Raw genomic sequence first — 19638 nt, 5'->3', positions numbered from 1 at the left:
TTCGGGTCCCCGCACACTTTTCGGGTCCCCGCACACTTTTCGGGTCCCCACACACTTTTCGGGTCCCCACACAGTTTTCGGGTCCCCACACAGTTTTTGGGTCCCCACACACTTTTCGGGTCCCCACACAGTTTTTGGGTCCCCGCACAGTTTTCGGGTCCCCACACACTTTTCGGGTCCCCACACAGTTTTCGGGTCCCCACACACTTTTCGGGTCCCCACACACTTTTCGGGTCCCCGCACTTTTCGGGTCCCCACACAGTTTTTGGGTCCCCACACACTTTTCGGGTCCCCGCACACTTTTCGGGTCCCCGCACAGTTTTCGGGTCCCCACACACTTTTCGGGTCCCCGCACACTTTTCGGGTCCCTGCACAGTTTTCGGGTCCCCACACACTTTTCGGGTCCCCGCAGTTCTCGGGGCGCGTTGCGGGGTGGGCGTGTCCGGGCGTGTCCGTGACGTCACGCTCATTTGCATGCCCCGCCCCCGGACGCGGTCAGCGCTGGCGCCGCAGGAAAGTTCGGCCGGGCCGGGCCGGGATGGACGCGCTGCGCTCGGCGGGCCGGGCGCTGCTGCGGAGCCCCAGCGGGCACAGAGCGGCCTGGGCCGGCGGCCGGCACCGCAGTGAGAGCCCGGCCCGCTCCCCGCTCCCCCTGCCCCGCCCTGCCCCCGCTCTGCCCCTTTCCCCCCGCTCTGCCGCCGCTCTGCCCCTTTCCCCCCGCTCTGCCCTCTCCGCTCTCCCCCCTCGTTCACTTTCGGGCTCTCCCGCGGCTCTTTCTGCACTTTCAGCCCCACTTTTGGCCGCGCGCTTCGCTCCGCCCCATGGCGCTCCCCTTTCCCTGCGCTCCTTCCCGCGGGCAGCAGCGCCGGGGCTGTCCCCGTGTCCCCCTGTCCCCGTGTCCCCCTGTCCCCGTGTTCCCCTGTCGCCGTGTCCCTCTGTCCCCTTGTGTCCCCGTGTCCCGCTATCCCCCGTCCCGTTGTCCCCCTGTCCCACTCTCCCCCTGTCCCCCTGTCCCGTTGTCCCCGTGTCCCGCGATGCCGGTGTCCCCCTCGCCTCCTGTCCCGCTCTGTACCCCTGTCCCGCTGTCCCCTTGTGTCCCCTTGTCCCCCTCTCCCCGTATCCCCCTGTCCCCCCGTGTCCCCCGTCCCCCCGTGTCCCCCCCTGTCCCCCCGTGTCCCCCTGTCCCGCTGTCCCCGTGTCCCTGTATCCCCCTGTCCCCGTGTCCCCGTGTCCCCCCGTGTCCCCCTGTCCCGCTGTCCCCCTGTCCCCGTATCCCCCTGTCCCCCCGTGTCCCCCTGTCCCCCCGTGTCCCCCTGTCCCCGTGTCCCCCGTCCCCCCGTGTCCCCCTGTCCCCCCGTGTCCCCCGTCCCCCCGTCCCCCCGTGTCCCCCTGTCCCCGTGTCCCCGTATCCCCCTGTCCCCGTGTCCCCCGTCCCCCAGCCTGGCACAAGGGCTGGAGCCCGGCGGGCGCTTTGTCCCTCCGTGACCGCGGGGGACACCCCGCGCCCCCCGGGGACACCGAGCGTGGGGCTGTCGCTGGCTCGGTGACACCGGCCCGGCGTGGGGCACCGGGGAGGGGACACGAACGGGCTGGCTTGGGGGCGTGGGGACACCCGGCAGGGTGCCTGGGGCTGGGTGACCCGCACGGTGACCAGGACAGTGTCGCTGTCCCCGCGCTGCCCTTCCCCTCCCGGAGCTCTTTGGTGGCCGCGTTTAAAGCGCTTTGTTGCCGTGCCAGGGGCTGGGGGTGCAAAGGGGTGGCACTCAGGTGGCACTCAGGTGGCACTCAGGTGGCATCAGGGGCTCCCCGGGCTCGGGCTGTGGCACCTGGGCACACGGGCCACCTGGCCAGGTGGCACTTTCAGCAGCCCAGCTCACCGTGCCACCTGCCTGGGGCTCCTCTGGCTCCCCAGCCCTCCCCGAGCCGGGGTTTGCCTCCTGCTCAGGGCAAAGCCCCCCCAAAGCAGCACCAGCTGCCCATCCCGGCTGGCTCCTGGTGCATTTTCAGGCTGAGCAGCACCCAGCTGACTTTCAGCCCGGCCCCACACCCTGTGTGTGCGTTTATCCCGTGTTTAGAACCCTCCTTCCAGCCCCCCAGCACTCTGGGGAAGGGGCTGTGGTGGTTTCCATGGGGAGAGCACAGACCTCTCCTGAGGGGCTCCTCAGGGTGTGGGTGGTGATTTACCTCACCTGCATCCCAGCAGCTGCCCGGGCTTAGCAGCAAATCCCATCTTACCCTCCTTGTGCAGGTGGTGCTTTGCAGGGTCAGGGCTCGGGGTGGCTCCCAGTTAAACTGGTGGCTCCTAAAGGGTTGCTGCTGTTTGTTGTGGAAAACATTTTAGGGTTTATTTTGCTGCACGAGGACCACCTCGTGGCTGAAGTGCTGCTGCCTCCTCTCCCTGCCCCATCTCCTCCTCAGGTGGCTGTTGCTGGGGGTTTGTGACTCCAGAACTTTCCCTGTGTCCCCAGAGCTGCCCGAGAACTGGACAGACACGCGGGAGACGCTGCTGGAGGGGATGCTCTTCAGCCTCAAGTACCTGGGCATGACCCTGGTGGAGCAGCCCAAGGGCGAGGAGCTCTCTGCAGCCGCTGTCAAGAGGATCGTGGCCACCGTGAGTGTCCCCAGGTGGCCCTCGGGGGAGTCCCACGGGGACGAGTTTCGGAGCTGCAGCTGGGGGCAGCCAGGATTTGCAGCTCCAGGGGGGTCAGGAATGCAGCTCCAGGGGGGTTTGGGGTTGCAGCTCCAGGGAGATTGGAATTGCAGCCCCAGGGATTGGGATTGCAGCCCCTGGGGGATTGGAATTGCAGCCCCAGGGGGATTGGGATTGCAGCCCCAGGGGGATTGGAATTGCAGCCCCAGGGATGGGGATTGCAGCTCCAGGGGGATTGGAATTGCAGCCCCAGGGATGGGGATTGCAGCTCCAGGGATGGGAATTGCAGCCCCAGGGATGGGGATTGCAGCCCCAGGGATTGGAATTGCAGCCCCAGGGATGGGGGTTTCAGCCCCAGGGGGATTGGAATTGCAGCCCCAGGGATGGGGGTTGCAGCCCCAGGGGGATTGGAATTGCAGCCCCAGGGATTGGAATTGCAGCCCCAGGGGGATTGGGATTGCAGCTCCAGGGAGATTGGAATTGCAGCCCCAGGGATGGGGATTGCAGCTCCAGGGGGATTGGAATTGCAGCCCCAGGGGGATTGGAATTGCAGCCCCAGGGGGGTTTGGGGTTTCAGCCCCTCCAGGGCTGTGGGTGGGACTGCAGACCCTTCAGGCACTGGGAAGCCCCTGGGAGCAGCCCAGCCTGTGGGATGGTTGGGATGGGGCTCACTGGGCACGGCTGGTGTGTGGCTGAGCTCTGATAAGAGATAAGTGATAAGCCAGGGTGGATAAGCCAGGGTGTGTGAGGAGCTCTGACCTGCTGGAGTCAGCCTGCCCCGGGGCAGGGACAGCCTTTGGAGCGTGGCCAGGCCGGGCTGGGCTTTCCCCCAGGATTTGGGGGGTTGAGAGGGGAAGGTAGAGGGACACCTTGCTGCAGTTCCCAGCCAGCTGTCCCACTGTGACCTCAGAGGGGTGGATCTCCTGAACCCCCTGATCCCCAGCCCTCCTCCAGCACAATTCCAGCCATCCATCTGATTCCCATTCCTTTTCCAGCACAATTCCAGCCATCCCTCTGATTCCCATTCCTTTTCCAGCACAATTCCAGCCATCCATCTGATTCCCATTCCTTTTCCAGCACAATTCCAGCCATCCCCCTGATCCCCAGCCCTTTTCCAGCACAATTCCAGCCATCCCCCTGATCCCCAGCCCTTTTCCAGCACAATTCCAGCCATCCCTCTGGTTCCCAGCCCTCCTCCAGCCATCCCCCTGATTCCCATCCCTTTTCCAGTCATCCCCCTGGTCCCCAAGGGACTCAAAATCCCTCCGGGAGTGGGGCTGAGGATTCCAGGCTGGAACCAGCTGGATGGGAGCCTCAGGCTGAGAGCACCAGGCCAGTAAATGAGAGAAAGTGGTTTGTAAAAGTCTGGTTTTAAGCTGATGTCCTGTCCAGGGGGTGCTTTGTCCCTGGACTGGGGTTTGGCACCAGCTGGGAGCCCACGTGTGCCAGGCCCAAGCTGCTCCCAGCACCCTGGCACCTCCAAAAGTGTGTGCACAGAGCTGGGTGTGCCCCAGAAGGGAAGGGAAGGGTTAACCAGTGCTGTGTCCCTCCTGGCAGCAGAATCAGCCCGTGGTGAGAGCATCCCCAGTCTGCTCACACCTTTGGGAGGTGCCAGGGTTAGCAGCCTGGGACTTCCCCTCCCTCTTTCCCTCCCGAAGGCAAAAGCGAGTGGGAAGAAGCTGCAGAAAGTGACGCTGAAGGTGTCACCCCGCGGGATTGTGCTGAGGGACAGCAGGACCAACGAGCTCATCGAGAACATCTCCATTTACAGGTGGGTGCTGCTGCTCCCCTGCGCCCCAGGGCTGCTCCTCTGGCCTGCTCTTCTTCACCCCTGCCTGGTGCAGAGCCCTGGGGGTGCTCCAGGGAGGGGCTGAGCCTCCCTCCCACATCCCCTGAGCTCCTCCTGAGCATCTGCTGCAAATCCCAGACCCGAATCTCAGCCACCCCTGCATCAGCTCCTCTGCCTTGAGCCTGAAGATGAAATCCCAGGCTGAGAGCAGCTCCCTTCTCCTTCCTCATCCTCCAAGGAGAACCTGAGCCAGCCTCTCTCCTGCAGGCAGAGCAGTGTGAGGTGCTGCTCTGCTGGAATTTTCCCCTTCTCCAGCCTGTCCTGGAGTGAACAGGACTTTTCTTCTTCTCTTCTCTCTTCTCCCCCCTCTCCTTGGGTGAGGATCCAAGGAGATGGATCTCACTCCCTCACCCGCCCTGGCTTCCCTCCCTGGGCTCTGTGCCTGGCCCTGGAGCTGGGCAGCTGCTGCTGGCAGCCCCAGGAGGCTCTGGAGCCTCTCCCCAGAGCCCAGCCCGTGGTGCTGTGTCTTCCAGGATCTCCTACTGCACGGCAGACAAGGCCCACGACAAAGTGTTTGCCTACATTGCCCAGAGCCAGCTGAACGAGAGCCTGGAGTGCCACGCCTTCCTGTGCACCAAGAGGAAGATGGTCAGTGCCCAGCAGGAGGAGGAGGAGGGACTCAGAGGGGCTGCAGGGCTGGAGGAAGGCTCGGGCAGAGCTCCCAGAGCTGCTGCTGCCCTGCAGAGCCTGTCCCTGTGCAGCCCTGCCCCACGGGCACCTCCCCGTGCTGCTGCAGCCTCCTGGGCAGGGGGGCTTGGCCAGGAGGTGCCCGGGGGTCCCTGCTGGGGCAGCCAGCCCCAGCTCTGCAGTTTTTAGCAGCATCTGTGCAGCTGGGGCCGTGTCCTCCCCGCAGGGGACCCTGCTGCGTGCTGGGGGTGGGCTCAGAGCAGAGCCTTGGCTGTGGGGAAGAGCCTGGGCTGTGCTCCTGTGGATATTCTAGTTCAGTCAGAGAGAAAAAGGGAGAGATTTCTGCCAGGCTAAGCCTGGGAAAAAACTTTTCTTTTTCTCTCTGACTGAACTGGGAATATCCACATGCTCTGAGCCCTCCTGGGATGTTTTCCTGCTGTTTCAGGGCTCCAGGATGGGAAGGGACCTGGTGGAACGAGAGAGGAGTTGGGCAAGGAGAGCCCTGGGGTGTCTGGTGGAGGCAGAGCTGGCACTGAGCCCCCTCCCCGTGCCAGGAAGGGGCTTGAGGGGAGAGGAGGGGCAGGTCGGAGCCCTCTGGGCCCCGAGATCCTTCCCTGGTGCCCCTTGCAGGGGAGCAGGAGGTGCCAGATCCCTCCGAGGCCGTTCCCAGCCTGGTCCTCAGGAGCATCCCCGTGCCTGCAGCTTGGCCACCAGGGCTCTGTTAAAATTCTCTGCCTCTCCCAGCTGGCTTTTTTCCCCTTCGAAAGAATAATGGGAGCTACAAGTTGTCTCTCCTGTCCCCGCCGTGTGCTCCCATCCTCGCACGGCCAAGATAAGCCTCGCTCTGCAAATTAAAATTTAAATCTCCCTGCTGCTAAAAGAATTATCTCGGTGCTCCATCAGCTCAGCGCATCCCCCTCCAAATAAAGTTCTCCAAAGCCTTTTGTGGCAAAAACTAGGAATAATTTCCTTTTTCCTGGTCTGTAAAATGCAGGAACATCCTGCTGCTGAGGTGATCCCTGCTCCCAGACTGGGAGCCAGCCCTCCCCGGGGCAGGGGCCCTGGATGCACCACAGCTCCCAGTCTCAGGCATATAATTAGTCCATATTTTTAGTTCCTGGGTAATTCTCAACAGTAGCTGGGTCTATTAAACTTGATTCAGATGTGACAGCCTAAATTGTAAACAGCTGTGAGGAGTTTCATACTTAATTACCATATTTAAGGGGTTTTTTGCCATAAAGCATTTGCACTGCCACCGAGGATGCAAATAGCTCCCACATTCCAATGAGCTCTCCTGCTTGCCAGCCTTAATTGGCACCGAGGGCCCTGGGGGTCCCCCTGCCCCCCTGCCTGGCCTTTTTTGGGGTGCTGTGCCCTCTCTGTGCCCCCCGTGTCCCTGGGGGCTGCCAGGGCAGCAGGGTCCATCCCTGCCTGGGGGTTTGTCGTGGTCACAGCCTGGGAAAGCCCAGCCAGCCTGGATGCCCGGGGTGTGGGGGCATTCCCGGTGCTCTGCTGGGGCTGGAGCTGCTGCTGAGCATGGGGGTGGCATTTCTGAGCCTGCAGGGCTGGCACGGGTGCCCTGCTCCCGCAGGGCCAGGCTGGCACGGGACAAACCCACTGCTGGGGATGTAAAAGGGTGTAAAAATCCTCATTTCCCAGCCCCGCAGCCAAAGGAGGAGTCAGGAATGCACAGGATCAGCTCCTCAGGGGTTGTTTATTTGTCTTTATCTAGAACATTCTCTCTCTGCCCTGCTGAGCTCTGTCCAGCATGGCATGGCATTCCATCTGTCCTTGCAGGGAGGTGTTTGTGTTTTATCCCAAAACTGCCTGGGCAATGCTTACAATAACGGGCCAAAACTTTTAATTCTTGGGGTCAGCTCGCCCTGTGCCAGCCCTGTGCCAGCCCTGTGCCAGCCTGCCCTCCCTCCAGCAGGGTTTGGTGGCTCTGGCAGGGCCAGGGAGCAGCAGCCTGCAGAGCAGAGGTGCCACAGATGGAGCCCAGGGATGGATTTTGGAGGTGTCACTGATTGAGCTCAGTGATTGGTTTCAGTGATTGATCTCAGTGATTGATTTTAGTGGTTTTAGTGATTGATCTCAGTGATTTCAGTGATGATTGGTGTCCGTGCTGTCAATGATCTCAGTGATTGATCTCAGTGATTTGTTTCAGTGCTGTCAGTGATTTCAGTGATCTCAGTGATTCCAGTGGTTTCAGTGATGTCAGTGATTGATTTCAGAGGTTTCAGTGATTGATCTCAGTGACTGATTTCAGTGATTTCATTGATCTCAGAGGTCTCAGTCATTGATCTCAGTGACTGATTTCAGTGATTTGATTGATCTCAGAGGTTTCAGGGGCTGGTCTCAGTGATCTCAGTGACTGATTTCAGTGATTTAATTGATCTCAGAGTTTCAGGGGCTGGTCTCAGTGATCTCAGTGACTGATTTCAGTGATTTGATTGATCTCAGAGGTTTCAGGGGCTGGTCTCTGTGATCTCAGTGACTGATTTCAGTGATTTCATTGATCTCAGAGGTTTCAGGAGCTGGTCTCAGTGATCTCAGTGGCTGATTTCAGTGATTTAATTGGTCTCAGAGGTCTCAGGGGCTGGTCTCTGTCCTGCTCTCTGCTCCCCAGGCCCAGGCTGTCACCCTCACCGTGGCCCAGGCCTTCAGAGTCGCCTTTGAGTTCTGGCAGGCAGCGAAGGAAGGTGAGTTCCACTGCCCTCCTCGCCCTCAGGGGTCACTTTGCTGTGTCCCCCTTTCCCCTGCCTCCCAAATTTCCAGGTTTCCTGGTAAATCCAGCCAGGTTTTGGCTGTGCTGCTTTGCTGGAGGTGCCTCAGGCAGGTTGGGGCTCCTGCTCCCACCTTGCTCCAGGTGATGGAGCAGCGGAGGCGGCCTGGCCCGGCTCCCTCAGCTGCAGAGCTGCAGGCAGTGGGGGGATTCCTCTTTTGCAGAGAAGGAGAAGAGGGAAAGGTCCATCCTGGCAGCAGAAGGGACGAGCAGCCCCGGCTCAGCAGCTCCTGCCCATCCTGCCACACGTGAGCACCATGGCAGAGCCCGAGGGATGGGGAGGGTCCCCGAGGGATGGGGAGGGTCCCTGAGGGATGGGAATTGTCCCTGAGGGATGGGAATTGTCCCTGAGGGATGGGGAGGGTCCCTGAGGGAAGGGAATTGTCCCTGAGGGATGGGGATTGTGTTGCCTGCAGAAAGGTTTGGCAAAAAAGGGTTTTTTTGCTCTGCCCTCCCTCCCTCCCCGCCCTGCCCACAGCTCCAGCCATGGGGAACTTGCTGGATTTTGGGGACCCTGGCAGAGCCTCCCTGGGCAGCAGCACGGGGTGCCCAGGGCTGGACAACAGCAGCTTTGGGCCCAGCCCCTCGGTCAACAACAACGTGCTCTGGGTGAGTGCAGGAACGAGCCCCTGAGCAGACAAGTTCCCCTTTGTCCCCCTGACAAGCAAAAAAAGCCCCGAAGTTTCTCTCCTCAATCTGGTTAAAAGACACCTCACAGCTCCTTGGGGATCTCCTCAAACTTGAGGTCACCCAATTGGACAGGAGGCAAAAATCCCACCTGAGCAATTCCCTAGAAAAAGAAAACAAAAGAAGTAAAACACTTTTTTGAAGTGTTTTAGCAGGAGCAAAAAACTCTTGCTCTGCTTTTCCCTGTAAAGAGCTTTTTTATTTTGCCTTTTATCAAAACTTTTTTGTTTCCAGCACTGTCACAAGAACCATCCTGCTACCTTTATGCCACCTGAGGTAGCTGAGCTATCAAAAGTGTAATTCTTTTCCCTGAGAGCTTGTCAGACCTGCCTCAAATAAACACAATATTAGGTTAGGGACAGGCAGGAGTGCTCCAGCTCCCAGCCCAGGTAAACTGGGGGTAAACTGGGAGCTCTGGGGTGGCTGAGCTGCTCAGGGAGGCACCACAGCTCAGAAGGATCCAGGAGTGCCCCGTGCTTGGGGGGTGAATGAGCAGGATGGCCAAGCCCTGCCAGGTAATTGAATATTGCTGCTGTGGAGCAGCATTTCTCAGTGGGTTGTCACCTCATGGTGACCAAGGTGTTGTGTTCAGGGGCAGGAATCCGTGCCTTGCTGGCTCCTGCTTCTCTCCAGGGCAGAGTTCATGGTTTGTCCCGTTTTTCCCTGCTCCTGCTGGTGTCTGTGGAGCTGGGATGGCTTCTTGGGGACGTGCTCAGTGCCCTGGTTTAATTGTTTCATGGATTTTGGGGAGAGAGCGATGCTGCAGCCCTGGCTGTGCATCCCCCAGGGAGCCCAGTGCTCCTTCACCCCCTCAGACTGGGACAGGCTGGGCTTGCCTGGGATTTTGGGAGGGAATTCCTGCCTGGGATTTTGGGGAGGCATTCCTGCCTGGGATTTTGGGAGGGAATTCCTGGCTGGGAGGGTGGGCAGCCCTGGCACAGGTGCCCAGAGCAGCTGTGAGTGCCCCTGGCAGTGCCCAGGCCGGGCTGGAGCACTGAAGGTGTCCCTCCCACATCAGGGGTGGGACTGGGATGGGGTTTAAGGGATTTCTCTTCCCACCCAAACCCTTCCATGGCTCTCTGAGCCCCAGGCAGGCTGGGGCTGCCCCTGGAAGCCCCTGGGGTCTCTGCCCAGCACAGCCCCTCCCTGGAGACCCCTTCTGCTGCGTTTTGGGGAATTGCAGGGCGAGTGCCCGAGGCTCTCCAGGTTAAAGCTGGAGATCAGCCCTAAGGCTGAATCAAATCCTGGAGGTTTAGCAGCAATCTCCAGCCCCTCCCTGCCCTCAGTTCTCATACTCCACTTATTCATTGCATTAAATCTGGCAAGATTTTGGGAACAGAGCATGGAAAAGCTTTCCCCAGGCAGCCCCAGTGCTTTCCTGGGACAGCCTGGCAGCAGGGCAGGGCTGCAGGGTGCCAGGGCTGCTTCTGCCGTGCCAGGGCAGGGCTGCTCTCCTGACCCTGAGCCAGGACAGCCCCAGGAGCTCCTGGAGCTGTGTCCAGGTCCCTGGAGCTGAGAGAGGGAGGGGTGGTGGTTCCCATCCCTGTGCTGCTCTCCTGGGCTGCAGCTGGGGCAGAGTCAGCCCGTTTGGGGCTGGAGGGAAGGGCCAGGCCCCCTGGAATTCGCATTTCCCCCGGAGAGGAGGCAGATTGCAGAGGAGGGGACTGAGGCACTCGGAATCCAGCAGGCAGGGATGATTTTTTTAGTCCGAGTGCAGATCTCTAAACACACTTCTGTGCAGTTCTCTTAGCAACTACTTGTCTCTCTCTTTATCTCTTCACAAAGGAAATGGACGATGGTCTGGACGAGGCGTTTTCAAGGTAATTCTCATCACTCCCTTGAGTTCAGCTCGGGGAGCAGCCCCTGGGACTTGCCTTTGAATAATGCTCCTTCATCTCATCAGGGCTGTGATCTGGCCTGGGCAGCTGCCCCAGCAGTGCCTCAGCTGGTAATCGAGGGATGGGCTTTAAGGCTGCCTGAGAAGCCAAATATTTTGACAGCCTTTTAAAGGATGGAGAGAGGCAGCGTGTGATGGGGAATTTAATCCCCCAGGCACTTGCTGTGTCTGCTCCCACTCCCCGAGGCTTTTCCAGGCTGCTGGTCCCAGCTTCTGGCACTGGGGGCTTTGCTCTTCCTCAGCCCACGAGTTCAGGCCAGCAGTCCATGGGGTTTATTCCTCTCTCCACTCCAAATTAGAGCTTTCCCTGCCCCTGCCTGCTGAGCAAAGCCAAACAAACCCGTTTCCTCTCGGTTTTCCTGCCTGTCCTGGCAGGCTTGCTGTGCTTTTATCTGGGTCCCATCCTCCTCTTCCTCCTCCTCTTCCTCCCCCTGGGGCTGGGAGGTGCTGGAGGAGGCAGTGAGGCTGGAGAAGGGTTTGCAGCAGTTCCTGCTCAGCCCTTGGGGTCCTGTTTGGCTCTCGGGGATGATTTACAGCTTCCCCTTGCCCAGCAGCTTCATCCCAGGCTGGGGCTGCTGAAAACAGGGCTGATTTTTGTCCTGGTCTCCGTGCTCTCCCTGCCCCCGTGGCTGCAGCAGCTGGGGCTGGTGTTGCCTTTGCTCTGCGTTGCTCCATCACCCTCTGTGACTCAGAGCTTGGGCTGCTGATCCTGCAGCACTCCCAGAGCCACTCCTGCCACGTCTCCAGCCCTGCACGGGTCCCTTCTTGGCTGAAAAAACCAGAGCTTCCCCCCGGGCTGCTCCTGACCCTGTGCCCGCCCTGGATGGAGCCCAAACGTCCGAGTTCACCTCCAGCCCTGGTGCTGCAGCGTTTGCAGGGGGTGTTCAAAGCACCCCAGGGCTGCCTGGGCTCTGTGGAACATCTGGCAGGAGAAGCTCCTCCAGCTGATGCTGTGAACATCAGCTGAGCTGGCCCGAGGCAGGGCTGAGTCACTGCTGGGGCTGGCAGCAGCTCCAGGAGGGTTCCAGAGCCCTGCTGTGCCAGGCAGGAGAGGGGCACAGAGCCCTGCTGTGCCAGGCTGGGCTGTGGGGCACAGAGCCCTGCTGTGCCAGGCTGGGCTGTGGGGCACAGAGCCCTGCTGTGCCAGGCTGGGCTGTGGGGCACAGAGCCCTGCTGTGCCAGGCTGGGCTGTGGGGCACAGAGCCCTGCTGTGCCAGGCTGGGCTGTGGGGCACAGAGCCCTGCTGTGCCAGGCAGGAGAGGGGCACAGAGCCCTGCTGTGCCAGGCAGGAGAGGGGCACAGAGCCCTGCTGTGCCAGGCAGGAGAGGGGCACGGAGCCCTGCTGTGCCAGGCTGGGCTGTGGGGCACAGAGCCCTGCTGTGCCAGGCTGGGCTGTGGGGCACAGAGCCCTGCTGTGCCAGGCAGGAGAGGGGCACAGAGCCCTGCTGTGCCAGACTGGGCTGTGGGGCACAGAGCCCTGCTGTGCCAGGCTGGGCTGTGGGGCACAGAGCCCTGCTGTGCCAGGCTGGAGAGGGGCACAGAGCCCTGCTGTGCCAGGCAGGAGAGGGGCACAGAGCCCTGCTGTGCCAGGCTGGGCTGTGGGGCACAGAGCCCTGCTGTGCCAGGCTGGGCTGTGGGGCACAGAGCCCTGCTGTGCCAGGCAGGAGAGGGGCACAGAGCCCTGCTGTGCCAGGCAGGAGAGGGGCACAGAGCCCTGCTGTGCCAGGCAGGAGAGGGGCACGGAGCCCTGCTGTGCCAGGCTGGGCTGTGGGGCACAGAGCCCTGCTGTGCCAGGCTGGAGAGGGGCACAGAGCCCTGCTGGCTTGACTCTCTGTGCCCGCTTTACTCTGTGTTTATTTTACTCTGCTTTACTCTGTGCTTCTCTCTGTTTTACTCTCTGCTTGCTTTACTCCCTGTGCTTGTTTTACTCTGTGTTTACTCTCTGTTTTACTCTCTGCTTGCTTTATTCTGTGCTTCACTCTCTGTGCTTTACTCTGCGTTTACTCTGCTTTACTCCATGCTTGTTTTACTCAGTGATTTACTCTATCTCTGTTTTACTCTCTGCTTGCTTTATTCTGTGCTTGTTTTACTCTGTGCTTTATCTTTGTTTTATTCTGTTTCACTCTGTGTGTGCTTTACCCTCTGTGCATTACTCTGTGCTTGTCTTACTCTGTTTACTTTACTCCACTTCTGTGCTTGTCTTACTCTGTGTTTACTTTACTTGTGTTTTACTCTGTGTTTACTTTATTCTGCTTTACTCGTGTTTTACTCTGTGTTTTACACTGCTCGTGTTTTACTCTGCTTTACTCGTGTTTTACTCTGCTTTTGCTTTACTCGTGTTTTACTCTGTGTTTACTCTGCTTTACTCGTGTTTTACTCTGTGTTAACTTTACTCGTGTTTTTTACTCGTGTTTTTTACTCGTGTTTTTTACTCGTGTTTTTTACTCGTGTTTTTTACTCTGTGTTTTTTACTCTGTGTTAACTTTACTCTGTATTTTTTACTCTGTGTTTTTTCTCTGTGTTTTTTACTCGTGTTTACTCGTGTTTTACTCATGTTTTACTCCGTGTTCACTTCCCCGTGCCCTCAGGCTGGCGCAGTCGAGGACGAACCCACAGGAGTTGGACACGGGGCTGTCGGCCCAGGAGGTGCAGAGCGCCGAGCCCGTGTCCCCCGTGTCCCCCGTGTCCCCCGTGTCCCCCGTGTCCCCCGTGTCCCCCCGGAAGGGGCTGGAGCCCAGCACAGCCGACAGGGACGAGCTGTTCATGTTCTGAGGCTGAGGGAGGAGCCCCCCGAGCCCTGCCCGGGAGCTCCAGGAGCAGCCCCGAGGATGTCGCAGCTTCCAGACCAAAGCTTCAGACACCTGACAGGGATTTTTTACACCTTGCTTTTACCTAAGCCACGAGATGCTCTGGGACACGTTTACTCACAGTTTACAAGGTGTGGAGAGCTCTGCACAGGGTCTGCTCCTCCCGCAGCACCAAAGCCCCCCCGGAGCATCCCCCCACGAAGGGCTGCGATGCAAAGGCAGCTCGGGGGATTCTGATGCAGCCAGCCTGGAACCACACATGGCCTGCCCGGCCAGGGAGGGGATTTGCAGCAGCTGCTGGCGGTGTGAGAGCAAAGAGGGAGCAGAGCTGGTGCTTTTGTGGCACTGTCTGTGCCACTCTCACAGCTGTCACTCACCCCACGGCTCCCAGCCCCTCTGGGAATTGACGCTTTTCAACCCAAAGACTCCACGAAGTTTTGCACTTTAAAACTTGAACTGAAAGCAATGGTCCGAGTTGTCAAGGTAAGCAGTGCCTGAACCTCTCCTCAGAAGCTATTTACCCCAAAAGAGCCCACCCTGGCAATGCTGCAGCTCTGGCTCTGAGCTGACCCCTCACCTCTCCAGATCCCAGAGCTCCGTTGGCTTTAAAGGCAAAACCAGGGAGGAAGGATGGAAGGATTTGTTCTGCTCAGTTCTGCTGGAAAGGGCAGCCCGGGAGGCCAGCAGGACCTCAGGTCCCTGTGGCCAGCTCGGCCCAGCAGCTTTGCCTGTCCAGGGCTTGCTCCTGCCTCAAAGGCCTCTGGTTGTTGCTGGATGGAATGGGATCAGGCAGGAATTCCTGGCTGCGTTGGAATGGGATCAGGCAGGAATTCTTGGCTGCAGAGATGGAATGGGAGCAGGCAGAAATTCCTGGCTGCAGATGGAATTGGGATCAGGCAGGGATTCCTGGCTGCAGATGGAATTGGGATCAGGCAGGAATTCCTGGCTGCAGATGGAATGGGATCAGGCAGGAATTCCTGGCTGCAGATGGAATGGGATCAGGCAGGAATTCCTGGCTGTAGTTGGAATGGGATCAGGCAGGAATTCTTGGCTGCAGAGATGGAATGGGAGCAGGCAGAAATTCCTGGCTGCAGATGGAATTGGGATCAGGCAGGGATTCCTGGCTGCAGATGGAATTGGGATCAGGCAGGAATTCCTGGCTGCAGATGGAATGGGATCAGGCAGGAATTCCTGGCTGCAGATGGAATTGGGATCAGGCAGGAATTCCTGGCTGCAGATGGAATTGGGATCAGGCAGGAATTCCTGGCTGCAGATGGAATTGGGATCAGGCAGGAATTCCTGGCTGTAGTTGGAATGGGATCAGACAGGAATTCCTGGCTGTAGTTAGAATGGGATCAGGCAGGAATTCCTGGCTGCAGACGGAATGGGATCAGGCAGCAATTCCTGGATGCAGAGATGGAAGGGATCAGGCAGGAGGAATTCCTGGCTGTAGTTAGAATGGGATCAGGCAGGAGGAATTCCTGGCTGCAGATGGAATGGGATCAGGCAGGAGGAATTCCTGGCTGTAGTTAGAATGGGATCAGGCAGGAGGAATTCCTGGCTGCCCAGGTAGCAGGGCCACCCTCCTGTGGTGCTCCCAGCCCTTCTCCTTCACAGCCACAGCTCCCGGGGGGCTCAGGAAGCTCCATCCACCCCGGGACTGCAAACCAGCAGGGGAGGTACAAAGCTTCTGCTCACTAAGAGATTTAAGTTGAACAATCCTAAATAGTCTCACTGCCACCTCGCAGTGTTTGTGGCCTTATGTGAAGTGCGCTAATCTGTTTTATAGATTTGTAACTTGGGTTTGAAGCACTAATTCATTCCCCAGATAGCTCTTTAGAACTCCCTTAAAACTGCTCGCAGGAAGGGAAAAATCCCTCTGTGCCAGCTGCAGGAATTCATTAGGAGGAGCTGAGTGACTGACTTCGATTTGAGATATTTTTTCCCCCCGCGTGTGAGTGTGAGAAGGTGCTGGGGGCTCGTGGAGCTGATTCACCACGTGTGTGACAGAAGCTGTGCTCTGGGAGGAGTTCCCAGCACTTCCAAATCCTGGCAGGGCTCAGGGCCTCCCTCAGTCCCGCTGGGAGGACCCAGCAGAGCTCCTGGCAGAGCCCAGCCGTGGTTGTGGCAGCCCCTGCAGCAGCTCTGCTCCCCCAGGAGCCTGGGCTGGGGAGTGAGGATTCCTCTGTGCATCCACCTCTCCTTCCCTAGAGACACCAGCAGCACACCTGACATTCACAACACTCTCTCTGTGTGGCTAGAGTGGGGTTTTTATAACAAAAACTGACGCTGTAAAGAGTATTCTGCACTGAGGGGAATAAAAACTCTTTTTTTGGAGCCTGTGTGCTGGGTGACTTGACTTCCCCTGTGGTTCCTTCAGTGTGTGGCATTCTGCTGGTGGCAGGGGGGGTTTCACAGTGCATCCCTGCATTGCTCAGCACCTCTGCCTGCTGCCAGGGCAGGCACAGGCTGCTGGGGATTGTCCCTCCCTGCCTAAAGCAGCCCTCTCCCTATTGGAAATGCAGGTGAACTCGGTGGGCAGAAATGCTGATGTCTGCCTCCAGTTCAGCATTATTATAACTATGCTATAACACATTAATATACTATTTTAAAAGAGATAGTACAACTACAAACCTACTTTTTCGAACTGCCATATCGAACTCCCTCACAAACTCCTAACCTTTTCTCAGAATTCTAGACACAAGTAGATCTGAGTGGCCACCAGGCTCAAACAATCCTCACCAGAATCCAACCAAGCACTCACCCCAGGTAAACAATGCTCCAAGCACATTCCACATGGAAAAACAAAACAAAACAAAAAAATGTTTTCTCTGTACTCCTCTATTAAAAAAATCCCGAGGGAGAGCAAATTGTAGCTACCACAGTGACCATCACCAATGTCACTGTCCCCTCAGCAGGGCCACCAGGTCCCTCCTCTCCCTGCAGGAGGGAGCATCAGCAGGAGCAGCTCGTGAGCACACACCCCATCGAGGTTTGGCTCTGAAATCCCCCCTGTCACACCCCAGTGTCACATCCTCAGTGTGACATCCCTGCTCCCCCTGTCACATCCCAGTGTCACATCCCACTGTCACATCCCAGTGTCACACCCCAGTGTCACACCCCTGTCACATCCCTGCTCCCAGCCCGTCCCCAGGCCCCTGCCTCGCTCCCAGCCAGGAGCCCCAGGTCTAATTAATGCAATAAATGAGCAGAAGAATTCAAGCTGCTCCAACGTGGCAATTCTGTCACTCCTCCAGCGCCGTCACAGCACGAGCAGAACTGACAGCAAGGAATAAAACACTTGCGTCTCTGGCATTTCTTATTACTTTTAATGTGCTTTTTTTTTTGGTGAGTTACTGGAAATTTAAATCATAATGGTATGCTTCACTTAAAGAAAGTATCCATAGCAACAGGAACATCTAAATTATTGCAGGCTGATCACTTCTCTGCTGGAGTCATCACACGCCTTTCCCAGGCAGTCCCAGAGGTGCAGGATTTTAACAGGCTTTTTTTTAACCTTTTATTTTGCAAATAAACGAGTGGATACACAGCACTTGCCCCATCACTGCAACAGCTACAGAAAGATCCCAAGTGAGCAAGTGGCAGCTGGCTTTGCTACCCAGAGAGGTCAGAACTCTTGAATCTGAGACTTTCTCCTCTGGGTCAGTGGTTATTCCCTGTGACACTGAGGGATTTCTGACACTTCAGCTGCTGGAAATTCCCTTGGGTCAGGAGAAAGCAGCAAGGGAGGATCGCTGAGCCCACGGCATCGGAATGTTCTCATTTGGTTCTCAGCTGCCCCTGGGTTTATTTCTATTTTATTCCTCCCGAATTCCTGCTTGACAGGGCAAAGGGGAATGGGTCAAAGCTCAAAGGAAGTGGGATTAGATGAAATATTAGGGAGAAATCCCCTGTGAGGGAGGTGAGGCCCTGGCACGGGTGCCCAGAGGAGCTGGGGCTGCCCCTGGACCCCAAGGCCAGGCAGGAGCACCGTGGGCCAGTGGAAGGTGTCCCTGCCCATCCAGGGCTGGGAATGAGAGGATTTTGAAGGTCCCTTCCCACCCAAACCATTCCATGATCCCCAGAAAACAACTTCAGCAGCTGCTTGAGGTTTGAAAGGCGATGGGTGAGAGAACACCCAGGAATTTCGCTCCCATCACCGCTGACTTTTGGGCTGGAGCAGTCACAGCTTCCCACTCCTACAAAGCCCCTCCACCTGAATCATGGCAAAAGCCCGAGTGATGCCCGCCCCGAGCTGCCACACGTGACAAACAAACTCGCTGGGAGAGAAACAGAAACGTTTTTTTTTAAATCCCAGTCTCAATTATAGGAATCCAATGCGTCATGTGGATCGATAGCAGGCTGAGATGGCTCAGCCAGAAAGAGTTCAGCTATAAAAAGCTGCAGCTGAGGCTCCCCCTAAGCTGATGCATTATTGCCATGAGATGATGACAGTGAGCCGGGTCTGCAGCGTGCCTGGGACGGCTCTGGGGTAGCAGAGCTTGAATCAGTGGCCTGTGTGCAGGAACAGGACCCTGAGCAGATCTCCTCGTGGTCAGGAGCAGCAGGGATTTACTTTTGGTGTGTTTTGGTGGCCACTGCCCTGGGGAACACTGCCAGGGCATGTCCTGCATGTCTGCAGAGACCCTGCATGCTGCAGGGAACGAGGCAGCCTTAGGGTACATGAAATATTTCTGATCACTTAATCCTTAGAGAGCAAGAGCTGATGTGCACAGAAGCGGCTGTGGCTCAGCCAGCCCAAAGGAAAATGTTAAAAAACCCAGGAAAACGTGTCCCAGTTCTTTGGGTGGTCGGGTTGGTTTGTGAGGAAGGCTGGAGGAGGCTCTGTGGAAAAAAGGGGCTGCAGTTTTGGGAACGGGGTTATCAGGGTGACAGGAGGCAGCTGCATCTTCTGCCAGCGACCCTCAGATCAAGTCGACTTCACGAGCGAGTTAAAAGCAGTCAGAGCACAGGAGGTGAGGGTGGAAGAGGGATGAGAACGATGCCAAGAATCTGCTGGACCTGCAGATCCGGCTGGGGTTTGAAAATCACAGCTCCCGTGCTAACGAAGAGCCTCTCACAGGAACCTGTCATTCCGTGCTCGGAGCCAGGGGATGATCCAAGGACCTGGCGGGGCTCTGCTGGAGCCAGGGGATGATCCAAGGACCTGGCAAGGCTCCGCTGGAGCCAGGGGATGATCCAAGGACCTGGCGGGGCTCGGCTGGAGCCAGGGGATGATCCAAGGACCTGGAGGGGCTCGGCTGGAGCCAGGGGATGATCCAAGGACCTGGCGGGGCTCCGCTGGAGCCAGGGGATGATCCAAGGACCTGGAGGGGCTCCGCTGGAGCCAGGGGATGATCCAAGGACCTGGCGGGGCTCGGCTGGAGCCAGGGGATGATCCAAGGACCTGGCGGGGCTCGGCTGGAGCCAGGGGATGATCCAAGGACCTGGAGGGGCTCGGCTGGAGCCAGGGGATGATCCAAGGACCTGGCAGGGCTCTGCTGGAGCCAGGGACGTTCCCTGGCAGCTCAGCAGAGCTCCCAGCCCTGCCCTGCAGTGCCAGCACGGAGCCGGGGCGGCACTGCCCAGCCTCAGCTCCCTCCCGGCTGCTCCGCAGCAGCTCGGGCCTCCCTGCCCACAGCTGGGGCACAGCTGCCCCTAATCCCCCTCCCACCCCTCAGAGGAACCAGATAAACCCCAAAGCTGCAGCTCGGGGAGGATCTGCCTCCCGTGGTGGGACTGTGCTGCTCTGCTGGGCGTTTGCTCCTGGATGGGGCCAGATTTGCTCCCTGGCATTTATGTTTGAGCTTTGATGGATCCTGGCATCCATCAGGTGAGCTCCAGCGAGGGCTCAGAGGGTCGGCCAAGTGTGGCTGTGTGTGGAAGGAGCCAGGGAGGAGCTTTGCTCTCATGTCAGAGGCTGGGCTTTGTTTTTCCTGCTGGTTAAACGTCGTGACCCAGCCGGTGGCACCAGTAAAGGGCCAGCAGCAGGTACTGGGGGATGCTGGAAGGGAAAACTCCCCTGGGAGCTCTGTGCTGAGGCACCTCCAGGCTGTGGCCGTGCCACAGGACGTGCCCTGCCTGAGGATGCCACCAGGAACGTGCGACCCAGCCTGGCACAAGGACGATTCAGCGCTGGCCTCCCCAGGCTGGGTTTAAATATAGAGCAGACAGTGATTCACCCCAGCCAGGTTGGGAGGGACCCGTCCCTCAGGCTGGGACAGATGAACTGCACCCTCAAGGTGACTGAGAAGTTATTTTGGGCTGCAGAGAACCCTCTCCTTGTTTCGGGGCTCACCAGGGAGCTGCTGCAGCTGAGCAGAAGCAGCTGAAGGG

The 19638-nt window shown here is 58.3% G+C and overlaps 1 protein-coding gene and 1 long non-coding RNA gene across 2 annotated transcripts; both read left to right on the top strand.

Moving 5' to 3' along the window:
• Positions 1-516: 516 nt before the first annotated feature.
• LDLRAP1 (low density lipoprotein receptor adaptor protein 1) lies at positions 517-13486 on the top strand. Its single transcript, XM_031506771.2, has 9 exons — positions 517-623; positions 2469-2611; positions 4309-4421; positions 4973-5087; positions 7756-7828; positions 8076-8159; positions 8390-8520; positions 10384-10418; positions 13084-13486. The coding sequence occupies exons 1-9, from the start codon at positions 539-541 to the stop codon at positions 13265-13267; spliced, it is 963 nt and encodes a 320-aa protein (XP_031362631.2). The 5' UTR covers positions 517-538; the 3' UTR covers positions 13268-13486.
• Positions 13487-13543: 57 nt separating this feature from the next.
• On the top strand, positions 13544-15639 carry LOC144247537 (uncharacterized). Its single transcript, XR_013341195.1, has 2 exons — positions 13544-14483; positions 14771-15639. It is a non-coding gene; the product is annotated as an uncharacterized LOC144247537 (long non-coding RNA).
• Positions 15640-19638: the final 3999 nt, after the last annotated feature.

The sequence above is a fragment of the Lonchura striata genome, chromosome 26 (genome assembly GCF_046129695.1).
Source record: "Lonchura striata isolate bLonStr1 chromosome 26, bLonStr1.mat, whole genome shotgun sequence".
In the NCBI taxonomy this organism is placed as follows: domain Eukaryota; kingdom Metazoa; phylum Chordata; class Aves; order Passeriformes; family Estrildidae; genus Lonchura; species Lonchura striata.
The sequence above is the reverse complement of the archived record's forward strand: the minus strand, read 5'-3'. Positions and strand labels throughout refer to the sequence as shown.